Raw genomic sequence first — 27708 nt, 5'->3', positions numbered from 1 at the left:
GACTGCTGTCCTGCAGGGCGGGCGCAGGGAGGCCGTCCGGGCTGGTCAGTCGGTTACGGATGAGGCTCTGACCACTGTCCCTTTTTCCCCAGGACCCTTGCCTCTCGGCCCTGCTGCTGGACAAGCGCCCGGGGCCCGGGGCCCCGCCATCCTGCCCCCCGGAGGCCGAGCGCCGCTGCACCGTCTGCTCCGCCCACCTGCACCCGCTCACGCGGGAGGCCCTGCGGCTGCTGCCGGCGCCCGCCGGCCGGGAGCACCCCGACGCCCCCCACGGAGGCCCTGGCCCCATGACCGGCCTGAGCGATGGGCCCGTGGTGGCCGGCCCCCCCGGGAGGCCGCCCGGCCGAGGGGGGCCGGACAGGAGGAAGGAGCCGGCCTGGGCTGCGGGGCCCAGCGTGCAGGTGTCTGTGGCGCCGGCCGGCCTGGGCGGGGCGCTGAGCACGGTCACCATCCAGGCCCAGCAGTGCCTGGAGGGCGTGTGGAGCGTCTCCAGGGTCAACAGCATCCTGCCCCCGTCCTGCCTGGTGAGTGCCCGGCGGCTGCGGCCCTGGCTGCCAGGCGGGGGGTTCGAGCCGGGTTCCCTCCCGGGGGGGCCGTGTTCCACGCCTCACCGGTGGTGCCGGGCCGTGGGCATGGGGCGGCCCGAGCCAGCCCTGAGGCCACCAGTCTGCCCGCCAGGCCACGGTGGGTCCGCACAGCGCCAGGTGGGGGCGGTGGGGGCACTGGGGCTGGTGGAAGCCCGTGGCCCCCTGGGACGAGGCCAGCTCCTGTCCTCGGGGTTGGGGGCGGGCACACGTTCCCGCATGAGGAGGGTCCCAGTGGCCCCCCCCAGCTCTCCTGCCAGGCCAGGCTGCCCGAGGGCGTGGCCGGGGGACCCAGACCTGCCCGGACGGGACGTGAGCGGGTGCAGGGGGCTCTGGGCCGCTGCCACGCGGCCTCTTTTCAGTCGTAGCGGATGCCTGTCCCCCGGCCCCCGCTGGCCACCAGGCCGTCCCTGCAGCAGGGGCGTGGCCTCGGGAACCAGCCCGGCACCCCCGGGGCCAGGGACCTGGGCCTGTGTTCCCGGGGAGGCCCTGCCCGGGTCAGTCGCAGGCCGAGGTGAAGCCGCTGGGGTGGGGTGGGGAGGGGCAGGTACCCGGCGTTCCCAGGGCACGGCGCGCTGCTGGCGCGGCTTCTCCGGGTGTCCTCTGTGCCCCGGGTTCCAGGAGAAGGGGTGCCATGGGCGTCAGGAGAGGAGGGCTGAGGGGACAGGGCTGGGGAGGGGAAGAGGAGGGACCTGGGCTGCACAGCTGTGTGCAGGGCCACGGGGAGCCCCCGGGCAGAGGGTGGCGTGGAACATCGCTCGGTGCTTCTCAGACCACAGGCCGCCCACAGGCTCGCCCGGCCGGTGTCTGAGGTGGGGCCGCGGGCAGGCGTCTGCCGCCGCCGGTGTGCCCGGGGGCTGTGCCCGGCGGGCTGCGGGGCACCAGGGCAGGTCCAGCGACTGGCAAAGCCCGTCCAGTCTCAGTGCCTTCCCCCCCGGCCCCAGGCTCCGGCTCCTCTGAGGTCAGCAGGATGGGGATGGACGTCAGCGTGGCTGGGGGGTCTTGGCCTTGCTGGGCCTCGGCCCCGGGCCACGGCTGTCCTGAGCCCTGCGCCCGGCGGCTTGGGGACGGGGCGTGGACAGCCATGGGGAGAGCGGGGCCTGAACCGGCCTCCGTGGGGACGAGGCGCCCAGGGCCGGCGTGGCAGCGTCCTCCCCTCCCGCAGTCTGTGGGCGAGGCCGGCCCGGGCGCTGGGTCACTCGGGAGGGATGTGCCCGCAGCAGCGCCAAGGCGGGGAAGCAGCTCAGGAGGGCTTCCTGGAGGAGGTGGCGTTGGTCTGGGCCCAGAGGGAGGTGCCGGAGAGAGTGGCCCAGTGCAGGGTGTGTGGGGACGTGGAGGCCCCTGGAAATAGTCGGGGGGCTCCGGACCCGGGGGAGCCACGTGCCCGTCTCGCCGGGGCCTCCAATCCAGGCGGAAAGGGCTTGGGGTTGCTCTCGGGGCGCCCCGGGCAGAGGGGGGTCGTGAGCTGCAGTGGGGGGGTTGGTGTAGCCGGAGTCCACCCCGGGGGGGTCACTGCCCAGCCGGCAGCCTGCCCGTGGTCTCTGCCCCATAACGCGGGCATTTACGGCCCCTGACCATTTACGGTGCATCGACCGCCTCCTGGGGGGGAATGGACTTACAATTAGGCGGCAGCCCTGGTGGTCGATGGGGGATTATCAGAACCATAAAGAGGACGTGAGGACTCCGATGAGGTGATTTCCCCTGAGCCAGGGCAGCGGTCGTCGGCGGTGGCCCTGGGACTGGGCAGTGGCATTGAACCCTTCGGGGGGGCGTGCTGTGAACCCCAACAGGGCCCGTCACACGGGGCGCACAGGGGTCTTGACTGGTGGGGACCCATCTGGCCCCGGGTGGGGAGACCGGGCAGGAGGGCAGGGGGCGCTGGAGGAGGTGCCGGCCCTGGCCGGAGGGGTGGTCTTTGGAGGTGGGACCCAGGGCTCCGAGGGCCCAGGAGCCGGCCCTGTGGCCGCCGGAGTCCAGCTGTGGGCTCGGCCATCTGGGGAGCCACGTCCGGGTGAGGCAGCCCTCGGGCACCCAGGGCCTCGGTCAGACCGCAGCCGGGACCGCTGTCCATGGCTCAGAGCTCGGCCCTTCGGGGCCTTCCACTTCCCGAGGGTCGGGCGTGGCTCCTGGCGTCTCCCAGACCCGTGGCCGGCAAACTGCGGCTCCCGAGCCACACGCGGCTCTTTGGCCCCTTGAGTGTGGCTTTTCCACCAAATACCACAGCCTGGGCCAGTCTGTTTTGAAGAAGTGGCGTTAGAAGTTTAAATTAAAGAAGTTTGACTCTCCAAATAAATTTCAATCGTTGTGCTGGTGATATTTGGCTCTGGTGATGAATGCGTTTGCCGACCACTGTCCCAGACTGTCAGACGCCCGTCGCCCGCACAGCTGCCTGAGGGTGCGGGCAGTGGCCACGGGCCACCCCAGCCCCCTGCCCAGCCCACTCCCCGGGGCACGCCGTGGACTAGTGTGTCCCCGTGCCCACAGCGGCCCTGCGCTCCGGGCGCCGGATGAGCTTTGGCCTCCGCCCCCCAGAGGCTGGAGCTCACACAGCAGGAGAGGGGAGGGACACGTGGCTGGCTGCTGCCCGGGCCAGGCCGACGGGCCAGGCAGACCTTCCGAGTCCCATGGGTGCAGGTCAGGTCCTGCCTGGGGTCCCAGGGCCCACCGTCGCGGGAGGACCTGGAGCGGAGGGTTTCCGGCCGGCGACCGGCCGGAGCCGGTGGAGGCCGGGCCCGGATGGGGGGAGGGGGGAGGGCTCCCTGGAGGAGGGGCCGCATCAGCTGTGACTGCTGGTTGAGAGGGGAAGTCACTTTGGTGGAGGCCCAGGAGGAGGCAGGGTTTTCCTCTTCCCTCGGAGGTTGGGGGCACAGGCTCGGGGCGTCCCTCCTGCTGCACCCCATGCCAGCCTGCTCGTGCCCCTGCCTCTCGGTGAGCCCTGGCAGGGTCCTGGCGGGCGCCCACCGTCCTCAGGGCTGTGGCTGGGACGGTGGGGTGTGATGGGCTGTGTGTGGGTTCCGGTCTGCCTCTCCAGTGTGACCCATTGCTGGCGCCCCAGTCTGGGCCTCAGTTTACCCAGCCTGCGGGACCATCCCTGCTGGGGGCCCTCAGGGTGACCAGGCGGAGCTCTGAGGGAGCAGCCGGGGCTGCCCCATGGGCCCCGTGCCTGGCAGACGCCCCCTGAGCGGTGCCACACTGCCCTGTGCGGGGCTGATTCTGTGCCTGCGAGGTCCCTTTGGCTGCCCCTTAGGCCCTGCCCCTCCTACCCCCTCCCGGCCCGAAGGACCCCCGGGGGTGTGGACGGTGCCCGCTGCCCTTCTCAGACCAGAACCAGACCCAGGTGGACGTCGGGCCTAGGGGCCCCCTAGGAAGTGGCTTAAAGCATGGTGTTTCCCAAACGGTGTTCCGTGGAACCTCAGCACCCCTGTGGGCACCCGGAGGCCTGGCTGGCTCGGCAGGCCCCTCGGACGTGGCCTCACTCTCTCCGCTCTCCTCTCGCTTTTCTTTCGTTGCTGCCCGGCTCCTCCATCACATCTTCTGTTCGGCCCCGCCCACCGCCCCCCCACTCCCCCCCACCTCCCTTCCCCGTGTTTTGGTCCCCCCACCCCTCCCCGGCTTCTTTTGGCGTGCCCGGCTCTGCTTCTGGCAGGAGGCGGCGGCTGTGCCAGGGGCCGGAGCCGTGTCCCGGCAGCTCGCCCGGCAGCGGAGCCGAGGCAGGCGGGACGCCCGGACAGGTCAGTGTGGGCCCGGCCGCGCAGGCACGCTGGGCTGCCTCCCGGCGGGAGGCGGAGGCGCCGCGGGAGCCGGCGGCACGGCTGGGCCCGTGGGGGCTGGGGACTGGAGGGCGGGTGCGGCCCTGCACCTGCCCTCTGACCCGCCGGCCTGGGCTGCGGGCGTGGGCCCTCTCCTGGGGCCGGTGGGAGCTGGTGGGCACCGGGGCCCCGGCCGCGGTGGGTCTCCGTCCGGCCAGCTCTGCCCTGAGCAGCCCAGGCCCGGGGGTGAGGCTGGCGTGACGCAGCCCTCGGCCTTGTCTGCACACCCCACCCCTGGGCGGGGGCCGGGGGCTCTCGCCAGAGCTCATGCTCGGTGCCCAGGCCAGGGCCTGCCTGACCCTCCTTCTGGAACGTTCCTGTCCGTCCACTGTGTCCGCAGCCCCTTTCCCTCCGGTGTGGGGCCCGCCCCCAGCCTGGGCGGGTCTGTCTGCTGTGTCCCCTCCAGGCTGTGCTCTCGGAGGTCAGGTGTATGGAGCACCCACCAGGTGCGGGGCAGGGTGCAGGCGCCTCCGGGGCCTCCTGCCCAGCTCTGGGTGCCCGTGAACGTGGAGAGAACGGCAGAGGGGGGCTGGGCAGACAGCGGTGGGAGCTGAGGAGAGGGCCGGGCTCGGGCGGGGAATGGCCCTGAGTGGGGAGGGCGGGCTCGGGGGAGGCGAGGTCGGTGGCGGGGCCCGCAGGCTGGCACATTGCCCCCCGGTGAGGGCCTGGGCTGCCCAGGTGTGTCGTGTCTGCCCTCAGGGAGCCCTGGGGGGCGGTGGAGCCTCCAGACGGGTGCTTGGCTCTGGGAGCTTCCCGTGCAGCCTGCTTTCTCTCTGAGCCTGGAACGGGCGCAGTGAGGCCCTCCCCCTCAGTGAGGAGCAGGACCTTCTTCCAGAACATTCCTCCCGGCCCATGTGTTTTATTCTGCTGAGGTCCCGTCCCCCACCCCGGCCTCTGGCTGTGTCCCTGGGCAGACCCTCCAGGGCTGGTGCCACCGGGTTCTCACCGAGCGGCCTGCGGGGTCCTCACCGGGCAGCGGGCGGAGGCTGCTGCCGGCACAGGGGCCCGGGGCCGGCCCGCGGTGTGCAGAGACACGGCCGGCGGGCCTCCAGGTGGCTGGCGCCGTCCCCCGAGCACGTAATCGCATTTGTGCCTCATTACGAGGCTGTCCTCCGCCCCGGGATTTATTTTAGCTAATTAGCGGAAATGCCAGGCTAGTATTTCAGCACAGAGCCTCATACATTACCGTCCGAGGGCCATTAGCGCTCCTGACGCATATTTATCGCCGTGCCTCCTCTGAGGACGCGTCCGGCGCCCCCAGACGGCCGGACGGCCGGTGAGGGGCCGGGGCCCGTCCCTCTGTCCGTCCGTCCTGCCGCCTGGCCACGCCCTCCGGGACCCGATGGAGGAGGGGCTGCGGGGCCGGGCCCCGGGTGGGCACCTGCCCCTCCCTGGGGCGCTCGTCCCTGGGGCCGAGCGCCTGGTGCCCTGAGCTGGCGGGGTGGTGCGGGCCGGGGGGCGGGGGGGGCCGGGCCGGGTGGTGGTGCCCTGAGCTGGCGGGGCTGTGTGGGCCGGGGGCCCGGGGCCAGGGGCCGGGCCGGGGGGTGGTGCCCTGAGCTGGCGGGGCTGTGTGGGCCGGGGGCCCGGGGCCAGGGGCCGGGCCGGGGGGTGGTGCCCTGAGCTGGCGGGGCGGTGCGGTCCAGGGGCCGGGGGCCGGGGGCCGGGCCGGGGTGGCGGAGCGCGTGCCGCCTGGCGGCCGTCCCTCAGGAGGCTCTCTCCCGCAGGCGGAGGCGGCGGTGGCCGCGGTGGCGGTGGCAGACTCGGTCCGCGACGGCCCTCCCTCCGGGGGCCCTGACGGGGTGTCCCGGCTGTGGGGCCGCGGGGGGGCCTGCACCACCGCCCTGGTCTCCCCGGCCCCCGGCCCCCCCGCGGCGGGCCCGGCTGCGGCCGCCTCCTTCTTCGTCAGGTAGGTGCTGTGGGGCCCCCCAGACGGGAGCTGGTGGGGAGGGGGTGGAACGGGGCCGAGGGAGCATCTGCGGGGACCGGCAGGGCTGGGGTGAGCGGGGAGGGTCCCGGAGGGAGGCTGGCACGGGTGCGGCCCAGCCCCACAGCCAGGAGCCGGGTCCCTGTTCGAGGCCCAGGCCCTGGCGTGTGGGCGCCACTGGGGCCCGGGGCTGGCTGTCTGGTCCTGGGGGACCAGCGGGGAGGCCTGCCTGGCGGGGGCGCTGGGTGGGAGGCAGGGGCCAGCCTTTGCCCTGCGGCTGCGGGGCGGGAGTGGTGAGGAGCCCAGCACGGCCCTGTCTGATGAGCTGGCCGTGAATCCCGCACGGCGGTGGGGCTGGTGCCCTCCTGGGGCCCAGGGTGCATGGCCTGACGGGGTGGGGGGTGATGAGGGTGTCTTTGGGGCTCAGGGCCTGCCACCCTAGAGGCTGAGATGGGGCTGGGACTCTGGGCGTGGGGGACAGGCCTCCCCCTAGTCTGCCTGGCCGCGGGCAGCAGGCCCGCCAGGCGAGGTGGTCGGGAGCCACGGGACCGTCTGGGAGGCCGGGTGTGGGGGCTGCGCCGGCTCGTTACAGACCTGGCCCCACCGCCGCCTTTTGTCTGGAGCCCACGAGGCCGCGCTGACCTTGGGGGGTTGCCATAGAAACTGGCACCGCGGCGGGGGTGCGGCCCAGCCCCACAGCCGGGAGCCGGGTCCCTGTCCGAGGCACCTCCTGAATCTAGAGGCTCAGCGGGGTGGGGGTGGGGGGCCCGGCAGCCTCAGGCAGCGCCGCCCGGTGTCTGCCCGCTGCTGGGCACCAGGGTGGGAGGGCGGGGCCGAGGGTGCCCGCCGCCCGAGGATGTGGGCAGTGCCAGCCGGGCGAGGGCTGGGCGAGGCCCCCCGGCTTCGGGGTTCTGTCCCCCGAGTCCCCGAGGGCAGATCCCGGCCCTCAGGGCCTGCGGGGGCAGCTCCCGGGGGCATGGCCGGGTCCGCAGCCTGGTGCCCGCCCTCAGGCGGCCCCGGCTGGCCCGGGGCGGACCCACGCCGGCCGGAGCTGCCCGCGTGTCTGCGGCGAGTCCGGGCCCCGCTCCCCGCGCCCAGCGGCCTGCCTGCCGGGACATTGCCTTCCTTCCGGGCAGACGTAACGTTTCTCTAAAACGGCGAAGCGTGTCTCTGTCCGTCCGCTGCGTTGGGACCAGGCTGGCGAGCGGGGAGAGGTGTCCCGGCTGGCAGCGGGGCGGGTGGACGGTCCGGGGCGAGTGGGGAGAGGTGTCCGGCTGGCAGCGGGGCGGGCGGACGGTCCGGGGCGAGTGGGGAGAGGTGTTGGCTGGCAGCGGGGGCGGATGGTCCGGGGCGAGTGGGGAGAGGTGTCGGCTGGCAGCGGGGCGGGCGGACGGTCCGGGGCGAGTGGGGAGAGGTGTCGGCTGGCAGCGGGGCGGGCGGACGGTCCGGGGCGAGTGGGGAGAGGTGTCCGGCTGGCAGCGGGGCGGGCGGACGGTCCGGGGCGAGTGGGGAGAGGTGTTGGCTGGCAGCGGGGCTGGCGGACGGTCCGGGGCGAGTGGGGAGAGGTGTCGGCTGGCAGCGGGGCGGGCGGACGGTCCGGGGTGAGTGGGGAGAGGTGTCCGGCTGGCAGCGGGGCGGGCGGACGGTCCGGGGCGAGTGGGGAGAGGTGTTGGCTGGCAGCGGGGGCGGATGGTCCGGGGCGAGTGGGGAGAGGTGTCGGCTGGCAGCGGGGCGGGCGGACGGTCCGGGGCGAGTGGGGAGAGGTGTCGGCTGGCAGCGGGGCGGGCGGACGGTCCGGGTGAGTGGGGAGAGGTGTCCGGCTGGCAGCGGGGCGGGCGGTCCGGGGCGAGCGGGGAGAGGTGTCCGGCTGGCAGCGGGGGCGGACGGTCCGGGGCGAGCGGGGAGAGGTGTCCGGCTGGCAGCGGGGCGGACGGTCCGGGGCGAGTGGGGAGAGGTGTCCGGCTGGCAGCGGGGCGGGGCGGATGGTCCGGGGCGAGCGGGGAGAGGTGTCCGGCTGGCAGCGAGGGCGGACGGTCCGGGGGGAGCGGGGAGAGGTGTCCGGCTGGCAGCAGGGGCGGCGGACGGTCTGGGGCGAGTGGGGAGAGGTGTCCGGCTGGCAGCGGGGCGGGCGGGCGGCCAGGAGCCCGCACTCACTCCCAGCCGCGCCCGCCTGGCTCCGTCAGAGCCGCTGCCTGAGGGTGGGGGCGCAGCCATGTGGCCAGAGCTCAGGGCAGGAGGTTCCGGCATCGCCCGGGCATCAGGGCGGGCTTCCTGGAGGCGGCGTCCCAGGGACCCTCGGGCTTTGTCTGTAGGTGCAGGTCCTGCTTTTCTGTCTTCCCTGCGAGCCAGGCCCCTCAGACTGCCGTCCGCCCCCCGGCCCCCGCACTCCTCTCCCCCAGCACTGCTCACGCCTGCGGGTCCCCGCTCAGGCCTCCAGCTGTGCAGGGCCGTTCATGCCCCGCCTCCACCCCCGCTGCTCAGAGCCCAGGTCTGTGTCCCCAGAAGGCGGGGGCCCTCGAGGGCAGCAGGCCTGGCCCCGCAGAGGGTCCCCCGCAGGCTGGGCCACAGTGCCCTCGACCCCAGGCCCAGGGCACAGGGCCTGGCTGGCATCACAGGAGAGGGCGCCTCTGCCCGGCACTCAGTGACGCCCCTCTGACCCGGGTGGTGACGGAGCCGTGGGAGCCGGGCGGGGGCCGGGCAAGCGGGCGCACCGCCCTCAGCCTGCAGGCCTGGGGGGAGGGCACCCTGAGTGAGGTCACCCGTGGGCGGAGACGCCGACACTGGCAGGACCTCAGAGGATCGGCCTGGTCTGCGCAGGCAGGGCCTGGGCGTGTGGGGGGAGGTGAGGTGGGGGGTTAGGTGGGGGGACACCTCCCGGCGCTGCAGGCTGGGCCGAGGGGCCGGGGCGAGGGCTGTGCCCAGCTCCTGGCCCCGAGGCTCCCAGAGGGTCGGAGCCCTCGCCTCGCTCGCGCCCGCCTGCCCGGTCCTGGCCTCTGTGGACGGGAGGCCCGTGTCCCCTGGTCTCCCCGTCGGCCAGGGGTCCCCTGCCTCCTGCCCCGAGGCTCGGGCTGTGGGTTCAGGGTGCTCTGTCCCTTAGCCTCGGCGTCCCCGGCCGGCCCTGGTGAGCCTGGGGCGCAGGGACCCGCTGTGGGGCTGGGGGCACACTGCCCCCTGGCTGTTGGCCGACCTGGCACGCCGGCCTGGGAGCCGAGCCGATGCTGTGCGGGCGGCCCTCAGGGTGGGCACCACTGCCTGGGCACGGCGGGCGAGGAGGCCCCGGCTCCCCCACAGCTGCCCATCCTCCCCAGGGCAGGGCGGGGCCACAGTTCCTACCCTCTCTGACCCCCCCTCAGGGGGGTGGTGGGAAGCTGCAGCGAAACCCATGGTGGCTGGGGTCCCGGGCAGGGAGCCGGGCTGGGCACTGGTTGGGCAGGGGGAGCCCCTGAGCTGAGGTTCTGGGGGGAATGGCCGACTCCCCCTGCCCAGCCCAGGTCTCCTTAGTCCCACCTGCCCTGCTAGCTACACTCCGCCCTGACCACTCACTGCCAGCGTGCTCAGCAGCCGCCCCGCCCACTCCCCGTGCTCAGGCCAGGCCCAGGCCTCCCTCTGCCCTTGACTTGTGTGTGGCCGTCCAGCAGGGGGGCGGGGCGGGGCGGCTCCGGGGGGGGGGGAGGCTCAGGGGGGGAAGGCTCGGGGGGGCGGGGAGGGACGGAGGGGGGGGAGGCTCCGGGGGGGGCGGGGAGGGACGGGGCGGGGTGGCTCGGGGGGGGGCGGGGCGGCTCGGGGGGGTGGGAGGCTCAGGGGGACGGGGGGCTCCGGGGGACGGGGAGGCTCCCGGGACGGGGCGGGACGGGGGGCGGGCGGCTCAGGGGCTCTGTGTGCAGCAGGCTCGGCCGGAATCGGCTGATGTCTGCTGTGGCCGGGGCACCCCGTGTGGTCTGGGCCCCAGATGAGCCCCGTGGGGTGCACTCCGCCCCCCCCCGGCCCCGCCCCTGCGATTAAGCCGCCAGCGTCATCGCTCAGTTTTATTTCCCGTGATGACACCTGGCTGGGAGGAAAGCATCCCCGGGGCCTCTTAAAGACAAGCCTGTTACAGACGAGGGCCCGCCAGCACACGGTCCGTCTTACCGAGTGGGAGCGCGGGTGCCGGGCAGCAGAGGGGGCCGGGGGCCGGGGGGCCGGGCAGCAGAGGGGGCCGGGGGCCGGGGGGCCGGGCAGCAGGGGGGGGCCGGGGGCCGGGGGGCCGGGCAGCAGGGGGGGCCGGGGGCCGGGGGGCCGGGCAGCAGAGGGGGGGGCCGGGGGCTCAGGCAACAGAGGAGGGTCCGGGGGGCTGGACAGCAGAGGGAATGGGCTGGCGGCTGGGACCAGAATGGTGGGCAGCAGAGGGAGTGGGCTGGGGGCTGGGACCAGAATGGCGGGCAGCAGAGGGAATGGGCTGGGGGGCCGGGGGCCCGGGGCAGCAGAGGGGGGGCTGGGGGGCTGGGCAGCAGGGGGGGGCCGGGGGCCGGGGGGCCAGGCAGCAGAGGGGGAGGCCGGGGGGTCAGGCAACAGAGGAGGGTCCGGGGGGCTGGACAGCAGAGGGAATGGGCTGGGGGGCTGCGGGGCCCGGGGCAGCAGAGGGAGGGGCCGGGGGGCTGGGGGGCTGGGGGCCGGGCACCGCAGGGAGACCCAGTCAGCACACGGGGCCCGGGGCCTGTGAGTGGCCGGCGGGTCCTGCTCCCCCAGCAGCGGTGGGGCTGGGACACGGGGCAGGTCTGGGGCAGCGGGCGGGTGGGGAGGGGCACCTGGCCAGGCCCCTGCTGCCCCGGGAGGCGTGGCGTGGGCGGCAGAGGCTTTGGCCGCCGATGGGACGGCTCTGAGCCCCCGCCCCGCCCCCAGGGCCGCCCAGAAGCTCAGCCTGGCCAAGCGCAGGAAGCCGCCCCCGCCGCCCGCGCCCGCCGCCCGCGCCTCCCCGTTCCCCACGGACTTCAGCGGCGCTCTGCAGCTGTGGCCGCCGCCCGCGCCCCCCTGCCTGCTCAGGGCCGCCGCCCAGGCCAAGGACCAGCCGGGCGGCCCCGGAAAGGTAGGCCTGGGCGTGACCGGGCCCCGGCGGGCTGCGCCTCCTCCCGCCGGTACCAGTGGGGACACTGAGGCCCGGGCCAGCCCCGTCGGCTCCGGCTGGTGGCACGGAGCCCTGTGGGGTCGCCCTGGCGGTGTGGGCACCTTGGTTCCCGGCCTCCGCCCCCGCCCCGAGGGCCGGGCCAGCCTCCGGGACGCCGGCTCCTGTCGGGGACACGTCTCTGCATCTGGTTCTCGTGTTTGGGGAGCTGGCAGAGGCCGCCCGGCTGCCCGCTGGCTGCGCTGGACCAGCCTGCGCCGCCCACCCTCCCTGCCCGGCCGTCCCGGCCTCAGGCTCTGACTCCCACGGAGGCCGCAGGGTTCTTCCTCCCGCCCCCGTCCGAGGGCTCACAGCGGCCAGGGCCCCGCCTGCTGCCTCCTTCCTTCCCCGCCTCCTCCGGCGTGGCCTCCGCCTGGCCGGGAGGGAGGAGGGGCCCAGGGAGGGAGGCTGCACTGAGACATCTGGGGGGTTAGGGCGGGGGGGGGGGGTCACCATGCGGCCGCCCGTCCAGGCTGCGGGCTGCGCTGTGGGGGGGGGGGGTGTGGGGTGGGCTGGCTCTGGGACATTCTGAGCCTCTGGGGCCCCCCTGTTCTGCCCTGGAGTCCGCGAGGGGGTGTGGACAGCCCCCCATCGAGGGCAGGCAAGGTCCGGGGGTCAGTCCCTGCACTCTGCCCCTCTGCCCAAGGGGTGTCCAGAGCCTGCCCTCTATCCTGGCCTCGCCCCCCCTCCCCGCCCCCTCCCCGGGCGGAGGGGGTGCTGAGGCCGCCCGCTGCCCCCCCTCCCCCCCCTCCCCGGGCGGAGGGGTGCTGAGGCCGCCCGCTGCCCCCCCTCCCCCCCTCCCCGGGCGGAGGGGTGCTGAGGCCGCCCGCTGCCCCCCCTCCCCGGGCGGAGGGGTGCTGAGGCCGCCCGCTGCCCCCCTCTCCCCCCCTCCCCGGGCGGAGGGGTGCTGAGGCCGCCCGCTGCCCCCCCTCCCCGGGCGGAGGGGTGCTGAGGCCGCCCGCTGCCCCCCCTCCCCGGGTGGAGGGGTGCTGAGGCCCCCCGCTGCCCCCCCTCCCCGGGTGGAGGGGTGCTGAGGCCCCCCGCTGCCCCCCCCCCCCCCCTCCCCGGGCGGAGGGGTGCTGAGGCCGCCCGCTGCCCCCCCTCCCCGGGTGGAGGGGTGCTGAGGCCGCCCGCTGCCCCCCCTCCCCCCCTCCCCGGGCGGAGGGGTGCTGAGGCCGCCCGCTGCCCCCCAGGTGAAGGCCATGCTGCGGGTCTGGCCCGCCCCGGGGGCCCCGCGCTGCGCCGAGGCCGTGGGCTTCCTGAAGGTGGACCCGCGGAGGAAGCAGCTGACCCTGTACGACCCGGCCGCCGGGCCCCCGGGCAGCGCCCCCCGGCTCGCGGCCACCGCCCCCGTCCCCAAGATGTTCGCCTTCGACGCCGTCTTCCCGCCGGACTCCGAGCAGGTGAGCGGCCGGGCCGGGACCGGGGCGCCGGCGGGCGGGGGTCCCCCGCCTCCGGCCGCCCGGCCTCTCGGGGCTCCGCCGGCCGCCGGCCCGGCTCCGGCTGTGTCCCAGGGCGGCGCCCACCTCCCCGGGGGCCCTCGGGCCCGCGTGTCCGGCCCGGGTGTGCGTGAGCCCTGACCGCACCCCGTGTGCCCTGTGCGTGCCGGGACCACACGTGTGCTGCGGTCTGGGTCCCTGGCCGGTTCGTGCTGCGTGAGCTTCTGTGTCCCGTCTGCGTGCTCTCTGCACAGAGCTCTGTTCTGGGTCTGTGTGTGCTGGCCCGGCCACCTGGGTAAGGTGTCTGCTTTTTGGCAGGACAGTCCCGCGGGACAAATTATAAAATTGGGACTTTCTTTTTAAAAAATATATTTTATTGATTTTTCACAGAGAGGAAGGAAGAGAGACAGAGAGCCAGAAACATCGATGAGAGAGAGTCATCGATCAGCTGCCTCCTGCACGCCCCCCACTGGGGACGAGCCCACAACCAAGGCACATGCCCTTGACCGGAATCGAACCCGGGACCCTTGAGTCCACAGGCCGACGCTCTGTCCACTGAGCCAAACCGGTCTCGGCAAAATTGGGACCTTCTTCTTTTTTTTCTTTTTTTAAAATATATTTTATTGATTTTGTACAGAGAGGAAGGGAGAGAGATAGAGAATCAGAAACATCGATGAGAGAGAGTCATCGATCAGCTGTCTCTTGCACACCCCCCACTGGGGATGTGCCCGCAACCAAGGTACATGCCCTTGACCGGAATTGAACCCGGGACCTTTCAGTCCCCAAGCCGACGCTCTATCCATTGAGCCAAACCGGTCCTGACAAAATTGGGACTTTCTTAAAATGCCCCGGGACGCAGGACAAATGGTTAAAAATCGGGACTGTCCCGCCAAAAGCGGGACGTCTAGCCACCTTACGTGACCTGGGGCCCGCAGACGTGGCGGGAGGGTGGCGGATCCATGACGTGGCCCTGCCTGTCCCTCCCCAGGCCGAGGTCTGCGCGGGCAGCGTGGCTGACGTGCTGCAGTCCGTGGTCAGCGGGGCCGACGGCTGCATCTTCTCCTTCGGCCACACGGGCCTCGGTGAGTGTGTCCCCTCCCCGTCACCCGCTCCGCTGTGCCTGAGCCCTGTTTATGGGTGGGCAGAGGGCCTGGGCGTCCCCCATGGGCGGGGCGGGCACGTGCGGAGGAAGCCGAAACCCTGCCTAGCAGGAGCCGGGCCTGGGAGCGGGTCCGAGGAGGCCCCGGGCAGGGCCGGATAGGTGGCGCCCGTCCGCCGGGCTCCGGGGCCCGTCTGGCCCAGCGTGCGGGGCCCTGACCCGCCGGCCTGCCCCCAGGCAAGTCCTACACCATGATCGGGGGGGACAGCTCGCCCCAGAGCCTGGGCGTCGTGCCCTGCGCCATCGCCTGGCTCTTCCGGCTCATCGGCGAGCGCCGGGAGCGGACGGGCACCCGCTTCTCCGTCCGCGTGTCCGCCGTGGAGGTGTGCGGCCAGGGCCTGCGCGACCTGCTGGCCGAGGTGGCCGCCGGCAGCCTGCAGGACGAGCAGTCCCCGGGCGTGTACCTGCGGGAGGACCCTGCCAGCGGGGCGCAGGTGGGTCACCCCTCCCCGGGGGCGGGGAGCAGCCCGGGGGCTGGCGGGGGCCGTGTCCTGGCCCCGGGCACTGAGGCCCCGTGTCCGCCCCGTCAGCTGCAGAGCCAGAGCGAGCTGCGGGCGCCCACGGCCGAGAGGGCGGCCTTCTACCTGGACGCGGCGCTGGCGGCCCGCGGTGCCGGCGGCCCCCCGGACGCCCAGGGCTCCCACCTGCTCTTCACGCTGCACGTCTACCAGTACCGCGTGGAGAAGGGCGGCCAGGGCGGAAGTAGGTGCCCGCCGCGCCCGCCGAGGGCTGGAGTCGAGCTGGGGTCATCGTCTCGGCCGCCCTCGCTCACCCGCCCGCCCTTCCCTGTGGTTTCAGTGTCCGGGGGCCGCAGCCGCCTGCACCTCATCGACCTGGGCAGCTGCGAGGGGGCGCCCGGCCGGGGCGGGGAGGCCCCGGCTGGTCCCCCGAGCCTGTCCCTGTCGGCTCTGGGCAGCGTCATCCTGGCCCTGGTGAGCGGCGCCAAGCACGTGCCCTGCAGGTGAGCCGGGCCTCCGGCCGGTGCTGGGGGAGGGGGCAGGTGCGGGCGGGCAGGTCCCGTGTCCGGCCTGGCGCTCTGTTCTGTTGCTCCACCACCTGAGGGGCCTCCGTAGCCCAGGCCTGGAGGGGTCCCCAGCACCCGGGTGGCAGACCCGCCCGGGCGATGCAGGCAGGCCCTGGTGTGGCACGGGGCCGCCGCCCCGCCGCAGCCCTGCGCCCCAGGCCCGGCCCGCCTCACCCCGACCCTCGGCCCAGGGAGCACCGGCTCACCATGCTGCTGCGGGAGGCCCTGGCGCCCGGCTCCCACGCCACCATGATCGCCCACGTCTCTGCGGCCCCCGCCCACCACGCCGAGACGCTCAGCACCGCGCAGCTGGCCGCCCGCATCCACCACCTGCGTAGGAGGAAGGGCAAGGTCAGTGCCAGTCCCCGTCCTGCCAGGGCCTCTGCCAGCCCCCCCACCGTGGGCCGGGCCCCCGTCCCGCTCTGCCGCCCCCCCACGGCCCCCGTCCCGCTCTGCCAGCCCCCCCACCGCGGGCCGGGCCCCCGTCCCGCTCTGCCGGCCCCCCCACCGCGGGCCGGGCCCCCGTCCCGCTCTGCCGCCCCCCACCGCGGGCCAGGCCCCCGTCCCGCTCTGCCGGCCCCCCCACCGCGGGCCGGGCCCCCGTCCCGCTCTGCCAGCCCCCCCACCGCGGGCCGGGCCCCCGTCCCGCTCTGCCAGCCCCCCCACCGCGGGCCGGGCCCCCGCCCCGCTCTGCCAGCCCCCCACCGTGGGCCAGGCCCCCGTCCCGCTCTGCCAGCCCCCCCACCGCGGGCCGGGCCCGGTCCCGCCAGGCCTCTGTCCCACCCCCCGGGGACCGGGGACTCCCGGTGTGTCCTGGGGCCCCGGGGCGGAGCAGACAGGCCTGGCTGGGGTGGGCGGCTGGGCACTCCCTGGGCGAAGGCGCGGAGACGGCGGAGGGACAGGGTCTGGGCCCAGCTCCGCGGCGTTGGGCAGGGGCTGCGGGGCTGTCCTCCCTCCTGGTTCGGTTCTTGCCGATTCCCCGGACGGTGCTGAGGGCAGGGCTGTGTCTGAGGCGCGGGGACCCGGCGGGTGGCGGCTGCCGCCGGGCGGCGCGGGGCGGCCGGAGCTGGTGGGAACTGGCTCACACCGGCTGCTCTGCCCCAGTACGCGTCCAGCTCCTCCGGCGGGGACAGCTCCTGCGAGGAAGGCCGCGCCCGCCGCCCCCCGCCCCTGCCTGCCTTCCACGCCCGCTCCGGGGCCCCGGCCCCCGGCCGCCCGGCCCCCCGCTCGCCCGGCGACCCCGACTACTCCTCCAGCAGCGAGCAGTCCTGCGACACGGTCATCTACGTGGGGCCCGGCGGGGCGGCGCTGTCGGACCGCGAGCTCACGGACAGCGAGGGCCCGCCCGACGCTGTGCCCATCATCCCGGCGCTGGGCCGCCGCTGGCCGCCCGGGGGCCCGCGCGACGCCGACCACTTCCGCTGCCGCACCTTCGCCGAGCTGCAGGAGCGGCTGGAGTGCATCGACGGCAGCGAGGGGCCCCCGGGCCCGGCCCCCGCAGCCAGGAAGCCTTCGCCGCCCGAGGCCGCGGCCCCCAGGACGGCCCCGGGCAGCCCGCTGGCCGCCAGCACGCCCCAGGGCAGCCCCGGCCCGGACCCCCTCCGGGGCGCCCCCGGGGACCTGCAGGAGGACTGCGGCTCCGGGCCTGAGCAGCGGGGGCCGGACAAGGTCGCGGGCGGCGGGGGCAGGAGGCCGCTGCCCGGCCCGGCTCCTCCGCCCCCCGGGAAGCCCGCGGACGGCGTGGTCCGGACGCCCCCGGCGGGCGAGAGCGGACAGGGGGGCCGCGCCCGGCCGTGCGCGCGGGGCCTGCTGACAACCACAGTGACCCTGCAGCAGCCCCTGGAGCTGAACGGCGAGGACCAGCTGGTGTTCACGGTGGTGGAGGAGCTGGCCCTGGGCGGGCGCCCCACCAGCCTCGCCAGCCTCGGCAGCGACTGCTCCCTGCAGGCCCTGGCCTCGGGTTCGAGGCCCGTGAGCATCATCAGCAGCATCAACGACGAGTTTGACGCCTACACTGCCCAGGCCCCCAGCTCCTCCAGCAGCTCCCGGCTCAGCGAGCTCAGCGCCTGCACCCCCTCCCGGGCCAGCCCGGACCCCTTCAGCCCCGACACGGCGGGGCCCGGCCCTCTGGACGCCCCGGGCCCGGCCAGCCCCCCGGAGGACAGCCACGAGGGGTCCTCGGAGAGCGGCAGCCCGGACGGGCCTGGCCCCGGGGCCGCAGCAGCCTCGGTCCGGCCGGGCAGGGAGCCCTGGGCTGGGTGCCCACACGGGGCGGCCCCGGCACAGACCATCCACTCCAGCCTTCCCCGGACGCCCAGCGCCACCGCCGCCGCCCGCCGAGCCGGCTGCCCGCGCCTGGCGCTGAGCCCGCCGGGGGGCTGCGGGGCTCCGTCCGAGGACCCCTGGCTGCTCCGGGGGCACGAGCGCGGCTCGAGGATGCCCGGCCCGGCCCCGCAGCCGGCCTGCGCCCGGAGGGTGGCGGACGGCTGTGAGGTGGCGGTCGGGGGGGCGCACCGGCCGGAGGCTGCGGCTGCCATCCCTCCGCTGAGGCGGGGGGCCACCACGCTGGGCGTGAGCACGCCCGCCGCGCCCTGCGGCGAGGGCCCGGCCGAGAGGCCCGCCCCCGGCGGCAGGAAGGGCGCGGCCGCCAAGGGGCCCCTGCTCCCCAGGCCCGGCCCCGGCCCCCCCGCCCCGCCCGTGCGCAAGTCCAGCCTGGAGCCCAAGGCCGGCCCGGCGCCCGCCCCCGCCTGCCGCTGGGGCGAGGAGGAGGCCAGGCCGGGCGGGCGGGCCGACCACGCCGTCTCCAGGGCCGCGTCCAGCCTGAAGGGCCGGGCGGGCCGGGCGGAGGCCCCGTGCCGCCCCGGCGCCCACGGGTCCCTGGAGCGGGGCGAGGGGCCGGCGCCCGGCGGCGGGAAGGCCCGGGAGGCCGGCGGCAGGCCCGCGCGGGCGGTGCCCAGGCTGGGAGTGCCGCCCGCTGGGGCGCCCGTGCCCGCTCCCGCCTGCAGGGGCAGCCCGGTCAAGGGGGGCACGGGGCTCCCCAAGGCCCCGGCCGGCGGGAGCAGGGGCCGCAGCCCGGCGGTGCCAGGAGCGCCGGCGAAGCCGCTGGCCCCCGCGGCGGCCCCGAGGGCGGCTCCCCGGGCCGCGCCAGGCGCCGGGGCCAGGGCCGGCCGGGGCACCGTCATGGGCACCAAGCAGGCGCTCCGGGCGGCCGGCGGGGGGCGGGGCCCGGCGGCCGCGGCGCCCGCGCTGCCCTCGCCCTACAGCACGGTGACGGCCCCCCGGCGGCCCCAGCGCCGCGGCAGCGGCCACGGCAGCGACAGCAGCAGCGTGCTGAGCGGCGAGCTGCCGCCCGCCATGGGCCGCACCGCCCTCTTCTGCCACAGCGGCGGCAGCAGCGGCTACGAGAGCATGCTGCGCGACAGCGAGGCCACCGGCAGCGCCTCCTCCGCGCCCGACTCCCCGAGCGACCGCGGGGCCGGCTCCCCGGGCGGCCGCGCCCGCAGCCTCAAGTCCCCGAAGAGGAGGGCCGCCGGCCTGCAGCGCCGCCGGCTGGTCCCCGCCCCGCTGCCCGACGCCGCCCTGGGCCTCCCCGCCCAGTGGGTGGACCTGCCCCCGGCCCTGGGCGCCGCGCGCGCCGAGCCCTTCGAGATCAAGGTGTACGAGATCGACGACGTGCAGCGGCTGCAGCGGCCCCGGCCGCCCCCGCGGGAGCCCCCGGAGGCCAGGGGGGGCCCGGAGGTCAGGGGCCCAAGGGTCGGGGGGGCCCGGAGGTCGGGGGGGGCCCGGAGGTCAGGGGGTCCTGGCGGGAGCCCCCAGAGGTCAAGGGGGCCTCGGAGGTCAGGGTGGACATGGCAGGAGCCCCGGAGGTCAGGGGGTCCTGGGGGTCAGGGGGTCCCGGAGGTCAGGGGGGGCTCTGGGGGTCGGGGGGGAGTGACGGGAGCCCCCGGAGGTCAGGGGGCCCGAGGGTCGGGGGGGCCCGGAGGTCAGGGGGCCCGAGGGTCGGGGGGGGCCCGGAGGTCAGGGGGGCCCTGGAGGTCAGGGGGGCCTGGCGGGAGCCCCCAGAGGTCAGGGGGGGCCCGGAGGTCAGGGGGTCCTGGCGGGAGCCCCCAGAGGTCAAGGGGGCCTCGGAGGTCAGGGGGGGCATGGCGGGAGCCCCCGGAGGTCAGGGGGGCCTGGGGGTCTGGGGGGGCCCGGAGGTCAGGGGGGGCTCTGGGGGTCGGGGGGGAGTGACGGGAGCCCCCGGAGGTCAGGGGGGCCCGGAGCTCAGGGGGGGCCTGGTGGGAGCCCCCGGAGGTCAGTGTGGGTCCCGGAGATTAGGGGGGAGCCCCCGGAGGTCAGGGCAGAGGTGGGGGAGGGCGCGAGGTGGGAGGCGGGAGGACCTGGGAGCGTGGCCGGCAGGCCTCTGACCCTCCCTCCCCTCTCGCCCACAGCCCTCCCTGGACGCGGGCAAGGTAGGACGCTGCTCTGAGCCCACGGGGCCCCGACGCCCGCCGTGGGCAGGGGGTGCTGGGGGGTCCTTCGGGGTTCCCACCCCTGAGCCCACCCATCCCGGGCCGGGTCCAGATGGGAGCACGCCTGGTGCCAGCCCCACCCCTGCCCACCTTCGAGGCCCACCGTGCCCACCCAGGCCTGGGGGGTGAGGCCCATGGGCCGGGCTGGGGTGCTGGGGCCCCCAGTCCTTCCTGCCTGAGCCCCCGCCCCCGCCAGGGCCCGGCGTGTGCCAGCGCGCAGCTGCGGCTGGCCGAGCGCAGGCAGCAGAGGCTGCGGGACGTGCAGGCCAAGCACCAGCTCCTGCGCGCGGAGCTGGCGGAGACGCGGGCCCGGCTGATGGTGGAGCCCGGCCGGTGGCCAGCGCAGTGTGAGTCCCGTCCCCCTGCGCCCCCTGCGCCCCCTGCACCCCCCTGCGCCCCGCCCCTGCTGGCCGGCACAGTGTGAATCCTATGGTCCCCCCTGCACCCCGCCCTGCACCGCCCGCCCCCCCCCTCCCCACTGGCTGGCTCAGTGAGACCCTGCCCCCTGAGGCACAGGTTGCAGGCCTCTGACCCCGCCCCCCCGCCCCGCTCCCCTTGCCCACCATGCGCCCCAGGCCCCCCGTCCTGACCGCGCCCGCTGTCCCCCAGTCGAGGTGGACCCTGCGCTGGCGCCCGCGTCGGCGGAGCACCTGGCGGCCCTGGAGCGCGTCACGGCGGCGCTGGAGCAGCACGTGAACTTGTGCAAGGCCCACGTGATGATGGTCACCTGCTTCGACATCCGCGCGGCCGGCCCGGGGCCGCAGGAGGTGGACGTGTGAGGGGCGCCGCGGGGCGGGGCGGGGCGCAGCGAGAGGGGGCGCGGGCGGAGGAGGATGTGGGGGCGGGGGGACGTGGATGCGGGGCCCCGTGCAGGACGGGGCTGGAGCTGATGGACACGAGGGCGAGGCGTGGGCGGAGAGTGAGTGTGCAGGTGACGAGGGGACTGTGGCCGCCCGGACAGCAACGCAAGTGCCTTTAACGGGAACCGGACTTCTCGTCCTTGACTTCGGTGCTAAGGACTCCAGACACCAGCAGCCACAGTGCCAGGCCCCGGGCGTGGCCGTGGGGCGGGCGTGGCTGTGGGGGCCGGCTGTGTTCCAGGTCCCTCTGCCGGACGCCCGTAGGGTCCGCCCACCCCAGGACCTGCTCCGTCCCAGGACCCGGCAGGCAGTGCCCAGGGCCCAGCCCACGTCACGTGGCACCTTCTCCACGGCAGGAATTCTTACCAAAACCACAGCAAAAAGCAAATCCCCACACAGACGTGGGGGCGGGTCCGTCACGGCTCTGCCGGCCCGTATTTTTGTACCGTTTTGCCTATGGACGCGGCGTTGGCAGGGCGTCCGAAGACAAAGGATCCACGTTCTTACGTTTTCTACGACGACGGTGCCCTCGGCGGGGCTCTCTGGGCCCCTGGGCAGCCGGGGCGGGGGGGGGGGCGGCGTCTGCCACTCCGGGCTGGTTTCTGACCGGGGTGCGTTTTTCTGGGCGCACACCCCTTTGTACAAACGTGCGGACCACACTCCCCGTGGCTTCTGTCTGTGAATAAAAGACGCATTGGTTTGTCTGTGGCTCTGAGTCCCCTCCGAGGGCGGGGGGGGGGGGCGGGGGGGGCGGCGTCCGGGGCCCGAGGGCTTGGGGACGGCAGGGGACGCCTCGGCCCAGCCCTGCAGCCCGAGCTGGGCCCGCCCGGCAGGTGACCCGCTTCCTGGCCTCCTGCCCCAGCCACAGGCTGAGGGGCCGGCTGGGCTGTGGGGAAACTGATTCCTGCTGGCTCCTGGTTCCGGGGGTTCTGTTAGCTGGGGAAACCGAGACAGGGGTGGGGTGCCCTTAGAGGCCCCCAGTCTCCTGCCCCCTGGCCTCTCCAGGACTGACAGCAGGCGCCCTGAGGACACGCCAGGGCCCAGGGCCCAGGAGCCCAGCCCGCTCAGCGGCCCCGCCGGGGCCGGGGGCTGGGGCTCGTCCCTAGAGGATGGGCCCCCGGACCCTTCGGGGTCACTGTCCCCAGCGCCCTGCCCTGGTCTTGGGGCCTCCTGGGGTCGCCCCACCTGCACCCTCAGCCTCAGGCGCTCTGACAGGCCCGGCTGGCTACCACGGTGCTGCCTACTGCTGGGCCCCGGCCAGGTTGCAGGAACCCCAGTCTCTCCCCCCCCCCCCCCCCCCCGCACTCCGAGCAGCCCCCGTGTCTGGCCTCCCCTCCAGGCAGTGAGTGGGGGCCTCCTTGGTGGCCCTGCTGCCCTGGCCCCTCCAGGTGCGCCTGTCCTCCACCCAGGGGCACCGGATAGGGGGTCTGAGTCACTGCTGCTCCCCATGTGGGTGCACGGCGGGCCTGGGTGGCTGGGGTGGCTGCGCCTCGCGGAGGGTCCAGCTGGCCGGAAGCGGCCCAAGACCCACAGCCCTTCAGTTTGCCGAGTGCCTCCTGGGCCCCCTTCCGCCTGAAGCAGGCTCAGTCCTCACGGGGTCGGCCCGGAGCCGCCTGTGCCCAGCCCCGCCCTGCCCCTCCTCTCTTGGCCCTGCCTGTGGGGCCGGGTCACATCAGCCCGCAGGCACCAGGCGGGACTCCCCCCCCCGCCCCCGGGCCTGGCTGGGGCCTCCCCGGAGTGGACCTGGCTGAGTTTGGGGCGGCTGATGGAGGACTCTCCACAGCCGGGAGCCGGGGAGCCGGGGACGGAGCCAGGAGGGCGGGCCTGCGTCTGAAGGGAACCTGTCCTGGGCCCCAGCAGACGGCTTTCATCTGGGACATCAAAGCCCGTGGCCTGTCATTACGGCTGGGAACCAGGCGCCCATTTTATGGATGGGAGCAGCGAGGCCTCCTGCTGGGGAGCATCTGGGGAGACAGCCCAGCAGCACTGGAGCCCCTCCTCCCTGATGGGCTGGCAGTCTGGGCTCACAGCTCCGGTGGACGCAGGGCAGGCCCATCGGGGTGGGTGGGGGCGGCGGGGCAGGCCCATGGGGTGGGTGGGGGCGGCGGGGCAGGCCCATGGGGTGGGTGGGGGAGGTGGGGCAGGCCCATCGGGGTGGGTGGGGGAGGCGGCCTGGGAGCCGGCGGGAGCAGGCTGGCCCCGCTGGGCGTGCGGGACAAGGGCATGGACTGGCTCCCTGGGCACCGGGCCCGCCTGACGTGCCCTGCGAGCCTGGGCCTGCCCTGCCCCCGCCACCCGGGCTGGGCCGGAGGCCATGGGGGAGGCAGGCCGTGCGGGTCAGGCTGGGGGGGCGGGCCCAGTGGGGGCTGGGGGCCGTGGGTCAGGCCCTGAGCCGCTGACGGCAGGCCGAGCTGACCCCCGGCCAGGCCCTGGGTCCCTGGTCCGGCGCCTCCTTCCTGGGCCTCAGCCAGGCCGGGCCCAGGACGGGGAGCAGTGTGCAGCCTCTGAGGGCAGTGAGGCCCCGCCTCCTCCACCGTCAGTGCCCACCGAGGGGCGGTGAAGGGTGACGTCTGGGGGTTTGGTGAGGGGCGGGTGGCAGGGATATTGGGGACGGGACGCAGAGACAGTGAGGTTGGAAGACAGCCCGCTGCCCTGGAGCCTGCCACCTGCCCGCGGCCCCAGCCCTGCTCTTCCCGGCTCTGGCCCCCGGCGCTGACCCCGCCTCTGGCCCCGCCTCGCCCCGGCGCTGACCCCCCACACTGGCCCCGGCGCTGACCCCCCACACTGGCCCCCGCGCTGGCCCCCGTGCTGACCCCGGCTCTGACCCCCGTGCTGACCCCGGCGCTGACCCCCGTGCTGACCCCGGCGCTGGCCCCCGGCGCTGACCCCCCGCACTGACCCCGGCGCTGACCCCCGTGCTGACCCCCCACACTGACCCCGGCGCTGACCCCCGTGCTGACCCCAGCGCTGACCCCCGTGCTGACCCCCGTGCTGACCCCGGCGCTGGCCCCCGGCGCTGACCCCCCGCACTGACCCCGGCACTGACCCCGTGATGACCCCCGTGCTGGCCCCCGTGCTGACCCCGGCTCTGGCCCCCGTGCTGGCCCCGGCGCTGACCCCGCGCTGGCCCCCCGCGCTGACCCCCGTGCTGACCCCGGCACTGACCCCCGTGATGACCCCCGTGCTGACCCCGGCGCTGACCCCGGCGCTGACCCCCGTGCTGACCCCGGCGCTGGCCCCCGGCGCTGACCCCGGCGCTGACCCCCCGCGCTGACCACGGCGCTGGCCCCCGTGCTGACCCCGGCGCTGGCCCCCGGCGCTGACCCCGGCGCTGACCCCCTGCGCTGACCACGGCGCTGGCCCCCGGCGCTGACCCCCCGCGCTGACCCCGGCGCTGGCCCCCGTGCTGACCCCCGTGCTGACCCCGGCTCTGGCCCCCGTGCTGACCCCCGTGCTGACCCCCGTGCTGACCCCGGCTCTGGCCCCCGTGCTGACCCCCGTGCTGACCCCCCGCACTGACCCCGGCGCTGACCCCCGTGCTGACCCCCCGCACTGACCCCGGCGCTGACCCCCGTGCTGACCCCGGCGCTGACCCCGCCTCTGACCCCTCGCTGACCCCAGCGCTGACCCGGCGCTGACCCCGTGCTGACCCCAGCGCTGACCCCAGCGCTGACCCCGGCGCTGACCTCAGCGCTGACCCCCGTACTGACCCCGGCGCTGACCCCGCCTCTGACCCCGCGCTGACCCCAGCGCTGACCCGGCGCTGACCCCGCGCTGACCCCAGCGCTGACCCCGGCGCTGACCCCGGCGCTGACCTCAGCGCTGACCCCGCGCTGGCCCCGGCGCTGACCCCGTGCTGGCCCCGGGATGCCAGGCGTGGCCTTGCCCTCTCCTGACCGGTGCCCCGGGGAGACGGGGTGAGGTCACAGAGCACCCCCGTGGGCTCCCACTGGGCCTGAGCCCTGCAGGGGGAGGGGCCTGGGAGCCGGGGGTGAGGGGTCACAGCAGCGCCCACGGCCTGCCCTCCCCTGGACCCTGGCGCCTCCAGAGGCCGGTGGCAGGGCCTCATTCATTCCTCCGCCGTCCAGCTGTGGGGTCCAGGCCCCCCCACAGCTGGGCGTGCATGGCCACCTCCCGGGGGAATCTGAGGCCCTGGCACCGCCCTGCCACTGGGGGAGGGGGTCCCGCCGCTCCTGGGACAGCAGCCCCTGCCCGGCCCCCGGGCCTGAGCCCAGCAAACAGGAAACTGGACGGCGACCTCCCTCCCCCCATTGTGTTCCAGAGGCGGGTCCAGCGTTTCCACACAGGAAGCGGGAGGCGGAGGGACGCAGGGCTGCCCAGGAGCCGCTTCCTGTGGGCCAGGCCAAGGGGGGCGGCCAAGGGGGGAGCCCCTGCCCACCCAGCGCCCAGGCCGGCGGCCGGCAAGTCCTCCTGCCTTCCCCTGGACACGGGGCCCGGCCGGGGCTTCCCGCAACAGCACAGGCCTGGGTGTCGCCTGAGGTCGCAGGGAAGGTGCTCTGGGCTGGGAGGAGCAGCGGGGAGGCAGGTGGGCACCAGCGGGGCAGCCATGGCCCCCAGCACCCGTCCAGGTGAGAGCCCAGCGCCCTCCCCGCCTCCGGCAGGCGGCTCCGCGGGCCGGGGCCTGGGCGGCCCTAGGGGCCCCTCTCCGCCCGCCCCTGCCCTGAGCCGCCCGGGGGTGGGCTGTCTGCCTCCGCCTGCGGAGGGCGGTGTCCGGGCCAGACGGAGCGCCCGGCGGGCATACCCGCTCCTCCAGCGCAGACGGGGCTGTATATCTCCTCCGGCTGAGGGGGCGCCGGAGCCAGAGCCGCCTGATTTGTGGCCACCGTGTGGCGGGCGCTGGCATCTTTACGAGGATGCGCTCGGCGAGGACCCGGGCAGGACGGTGACCTACAGCCCGCGGCCCGCCCCTCACCGTGTCCACGCGCCTCCCCCTCCCCACCTGCCCCTCACCGTGTCCTCGCCTCCCCCTCCCCACCCGCCCCTCACCGTGTCCACGCCTCCCCCTCCCCACCCGCCCCTCACCGTGTCCCCGCGCCTCCCATTCCCCACCCGCCCCTCACCGTGTGTCCACGCCTCCCCCTCCCCACCCGCCCCTCACCGTGTCCCCGCGCCTCCCCCTCCCCACCCGCCCCTCACCGTGTCCCCACGCCTCCCCCTCCCCACCCGCCCCTCACCGTGTCCCCACGCCTCCCCCTCCCCACCCGCCCTCACCGTGTCCCCGCCCTCCCCCTCCCCACCCGCCCCTCACCGTGTCCACGCCTCCCCCTCCCACCCGCCCCTCACCGTGTCCCCACGCCTCCCCCTCCCCACCCGCCCCTCACCGTGTCCCCGCGCCTCCCCTCCCCGCGCCTCCCCCTCCCCACCCGCCCCTCACCGTGTCCCCACGCCTCCCCCTCCCCACCCGCCCCTCACCGTGTCCCCGCGCCTCCCCCTCCCCACCCGCCCCTCACCGTGTGTCCACGCCTCCCGCCCATGTCTTCCTGCCTCCCCATCCGCTCCTCACCGTGTCCCCACGCCGCCTCCTGCCATCTGCCTCTCAGGATGTCCCCGCGCTGCCCGCCTCCCTGCCACCCTATGCGTGCACCCACAAACATACATGTACACATGTAGCCACACACATACGCACACGCCATGCACATACCACAAGGCATTCACATGCACTCACATGCACACACATGCACTCATACTCATGATTCCTGGGCCCTTTGTCCCCAGAGCAGCTCAGCGTCTGAAGCTGGGCCACCCGAGGCCCTGGGTCCTGGGGTCAGGGCGGGCCGGGTCAGGGAGGGGCTGGGGGAGAGGCTTGAGGTGGGGAGGGGGGTGAAAGGGGGCTCATGGTTCGGGGTGCCTCTCAGGCACGTCTGGCGTCCTGGCTGTCTGTCTGCCGAGCTCTCCCTGAGGGACCCGGTCTGGAGAGAATCCCGGCTCCTCTCCCCGTGGCCCCCGCCGTGGACGGCCAGGAGGACACGGCCCCCCGGGAGCGGGTGCGGGAGGCGTGGGCGGGCGGGCTGCCAGCTGCGGGGCCCGCTCGGCCTGAGGCCCGTGGCCGCCCCCGGACCCCGGCAGCGGAGGGTGGGGCTCTGGGCTGAGCCGGGTGCAGGGGGAGCCCTCGGCCCGAGAGCCGGTGGGAGCCTGCAGCGTGGGAGCCGGCGGCCAGCGTTCCGGGGACACAGCCCTGCAGGGCACTGTGGTGAGTCATCGGGGCCGAGCTGTGGGCGATGCCGGGAGCAGAGCCCCAGGACGGGGCTGGTGCTCCGGAGAACGGGGGCCACGTCTGTGTTACACCGGCCGCCCGAGGAGGGGTGGGGACAGCAGGCCCACTGTGACAGACAGACAGGCGGGAGCAGCAAAGCGGGGCCCTGGGATTGGATAGAAGGGGAAATGATGGACACACACTGGGGCGGGTGCAGGGACAGTGAACGTGACAGTGAAGGCATGGGTGGTCTGTCCTGGCGCCCAGCACAGTAGGGGGTCACAGTTACCCAGCGCGTGTTTTTATAGGAGCAGAAAGACAGACGGGCTCCGTGAGGGGAAGGCTGGCCTGGTCAGGCAAGACCCCGGCCTGGGAGGTGACCCACCACATCCCTGTGTTGAGTGAAAGTTCCACGTCGGACCCTCCTGTGGGGCCCGCAGATCTGAGTCTGCGGGACGGCCACTAGGCCGCCCTGAGCAGTCAGTCAACGTGGCCCTCCGTCCACAGGAGCGTGTTTGTCCTGAGATCCCGAGGCGTGTGGTCCGGCTCGGCTGCCCCTCGGGGCTGCAGCCGGCTGGGAGAGGCCTGCCCCTCGGGAGGAGTCTCTGCTGAGTGAATAAACTCCCCTCACTATTATGTTTTTTTAAAAATAGATTTTTATTAATTTCAGAGAGAGGAAGGGAGAGGGAGACAGAAACCGCAATGAGGAGAAAAACGTCATCATTGGGCTGCCTCCTGCACGCCCCACCCCGGGGGCCCAGGCCACATCTCAGGCACCTGCCCTGGCCGGGATTCGAACCCTGACCTTTGATTTTGGGCTCACCCAATCACTCATCCATCACTCATTCACTCACCCATTCACGCATTCATTCGTTCACTTATTCATTGATTGGAACTAGCACAGGTATGGCCCTCCCACGGCCCACCTGCCCGTCTGTACAGCCGTCCTCTCTGCCCCTCGTCTGTCCACCATTCCCCGACCCCAAGTCTGTCTCTCCATTGCTTCCTAGCCCCCTGACACCCAGCTGTGTGCCCAGCTCTCTACTG

General features: G+C 74.9%; 1 protein-coding gene across 3 annotated transcripts in view; it reads left to right on the top strand.

The window, feature by feature from the left end:
* The window catches only part of KIF26A (kinesin family member 26A), a 30543-nt gene extending 9719 nt beyond the window's left edge, over positions 1–20824 (top strand). For 2 of the 3 annotated variants that reach the window (XM_045579649.1, XM_045579650.1), the window contains 13 exons: positions 93–524; positions 6118–6299; positions 11196–11379; positions 12648–12857; positions 13882–13975; positions 14230–14486; positions 14583–14754; positions 14851–15013; positions 15268–15427; positions 16181–18814; positions 19507–19527; positions 19784–19934; positions 20197–20824. In XM_045579649.1, the coding sequence (XP_045435605.1) occupies positions 93–524; positions 6118–6299; positions 11196–11379; positions 12648–12857; positions 13882–13975; positions 14230–14486; positions 14583–14754; positions 14851–15013; positions 15268–15427; positions 16181–18814; positions 19507–19527; positions 19784–19934; positions 20197–20366 (4830 nt within the window). In that variant the 3' untranslated portion in view covers positions 20367–20824. The remainder of the gene's footprint in view (positions 1–92; positions 525–6117; positions 6300–11195; positions 11380–12647; positions 12858–13881; positions 13976–14229; positions 14487–14582; positions 14755–14850; positions 15014–15267; positions 15428–16180; positions 18815–19506; positions 19528–19783; positions 19935–20196) is intronic. The other variant, XM_036432425.2, reaches the window with a different exon arrangement.
* The last annotated feature ends 6884 nt before the right edge of the window (positions 20825–27708 follow it).

This window comes from Pipistrellus kuhlii, unplaced genomic scaffold, assembly GCF_014108245.1.
Source record: "Pipistrellus kuhlii isolate mPipKuh1 unplaced genomic scaffold, mPipKuh1.p scaffold_m20_p_110, whole genome shotgun sequence".
Classification (NCBI taxonomy): domain Eukaryota; kingdom Metazoa; phylum Chordata; class Mammalia; order Chiroptera; family Vespertilionidae; genus Pipistrellus; species Pipistrellus kuhlii.
Note: the sequence above shows the minus strand (reverse complement) of the source record. Positions and strands in the feature narration are given on the sequence as shown.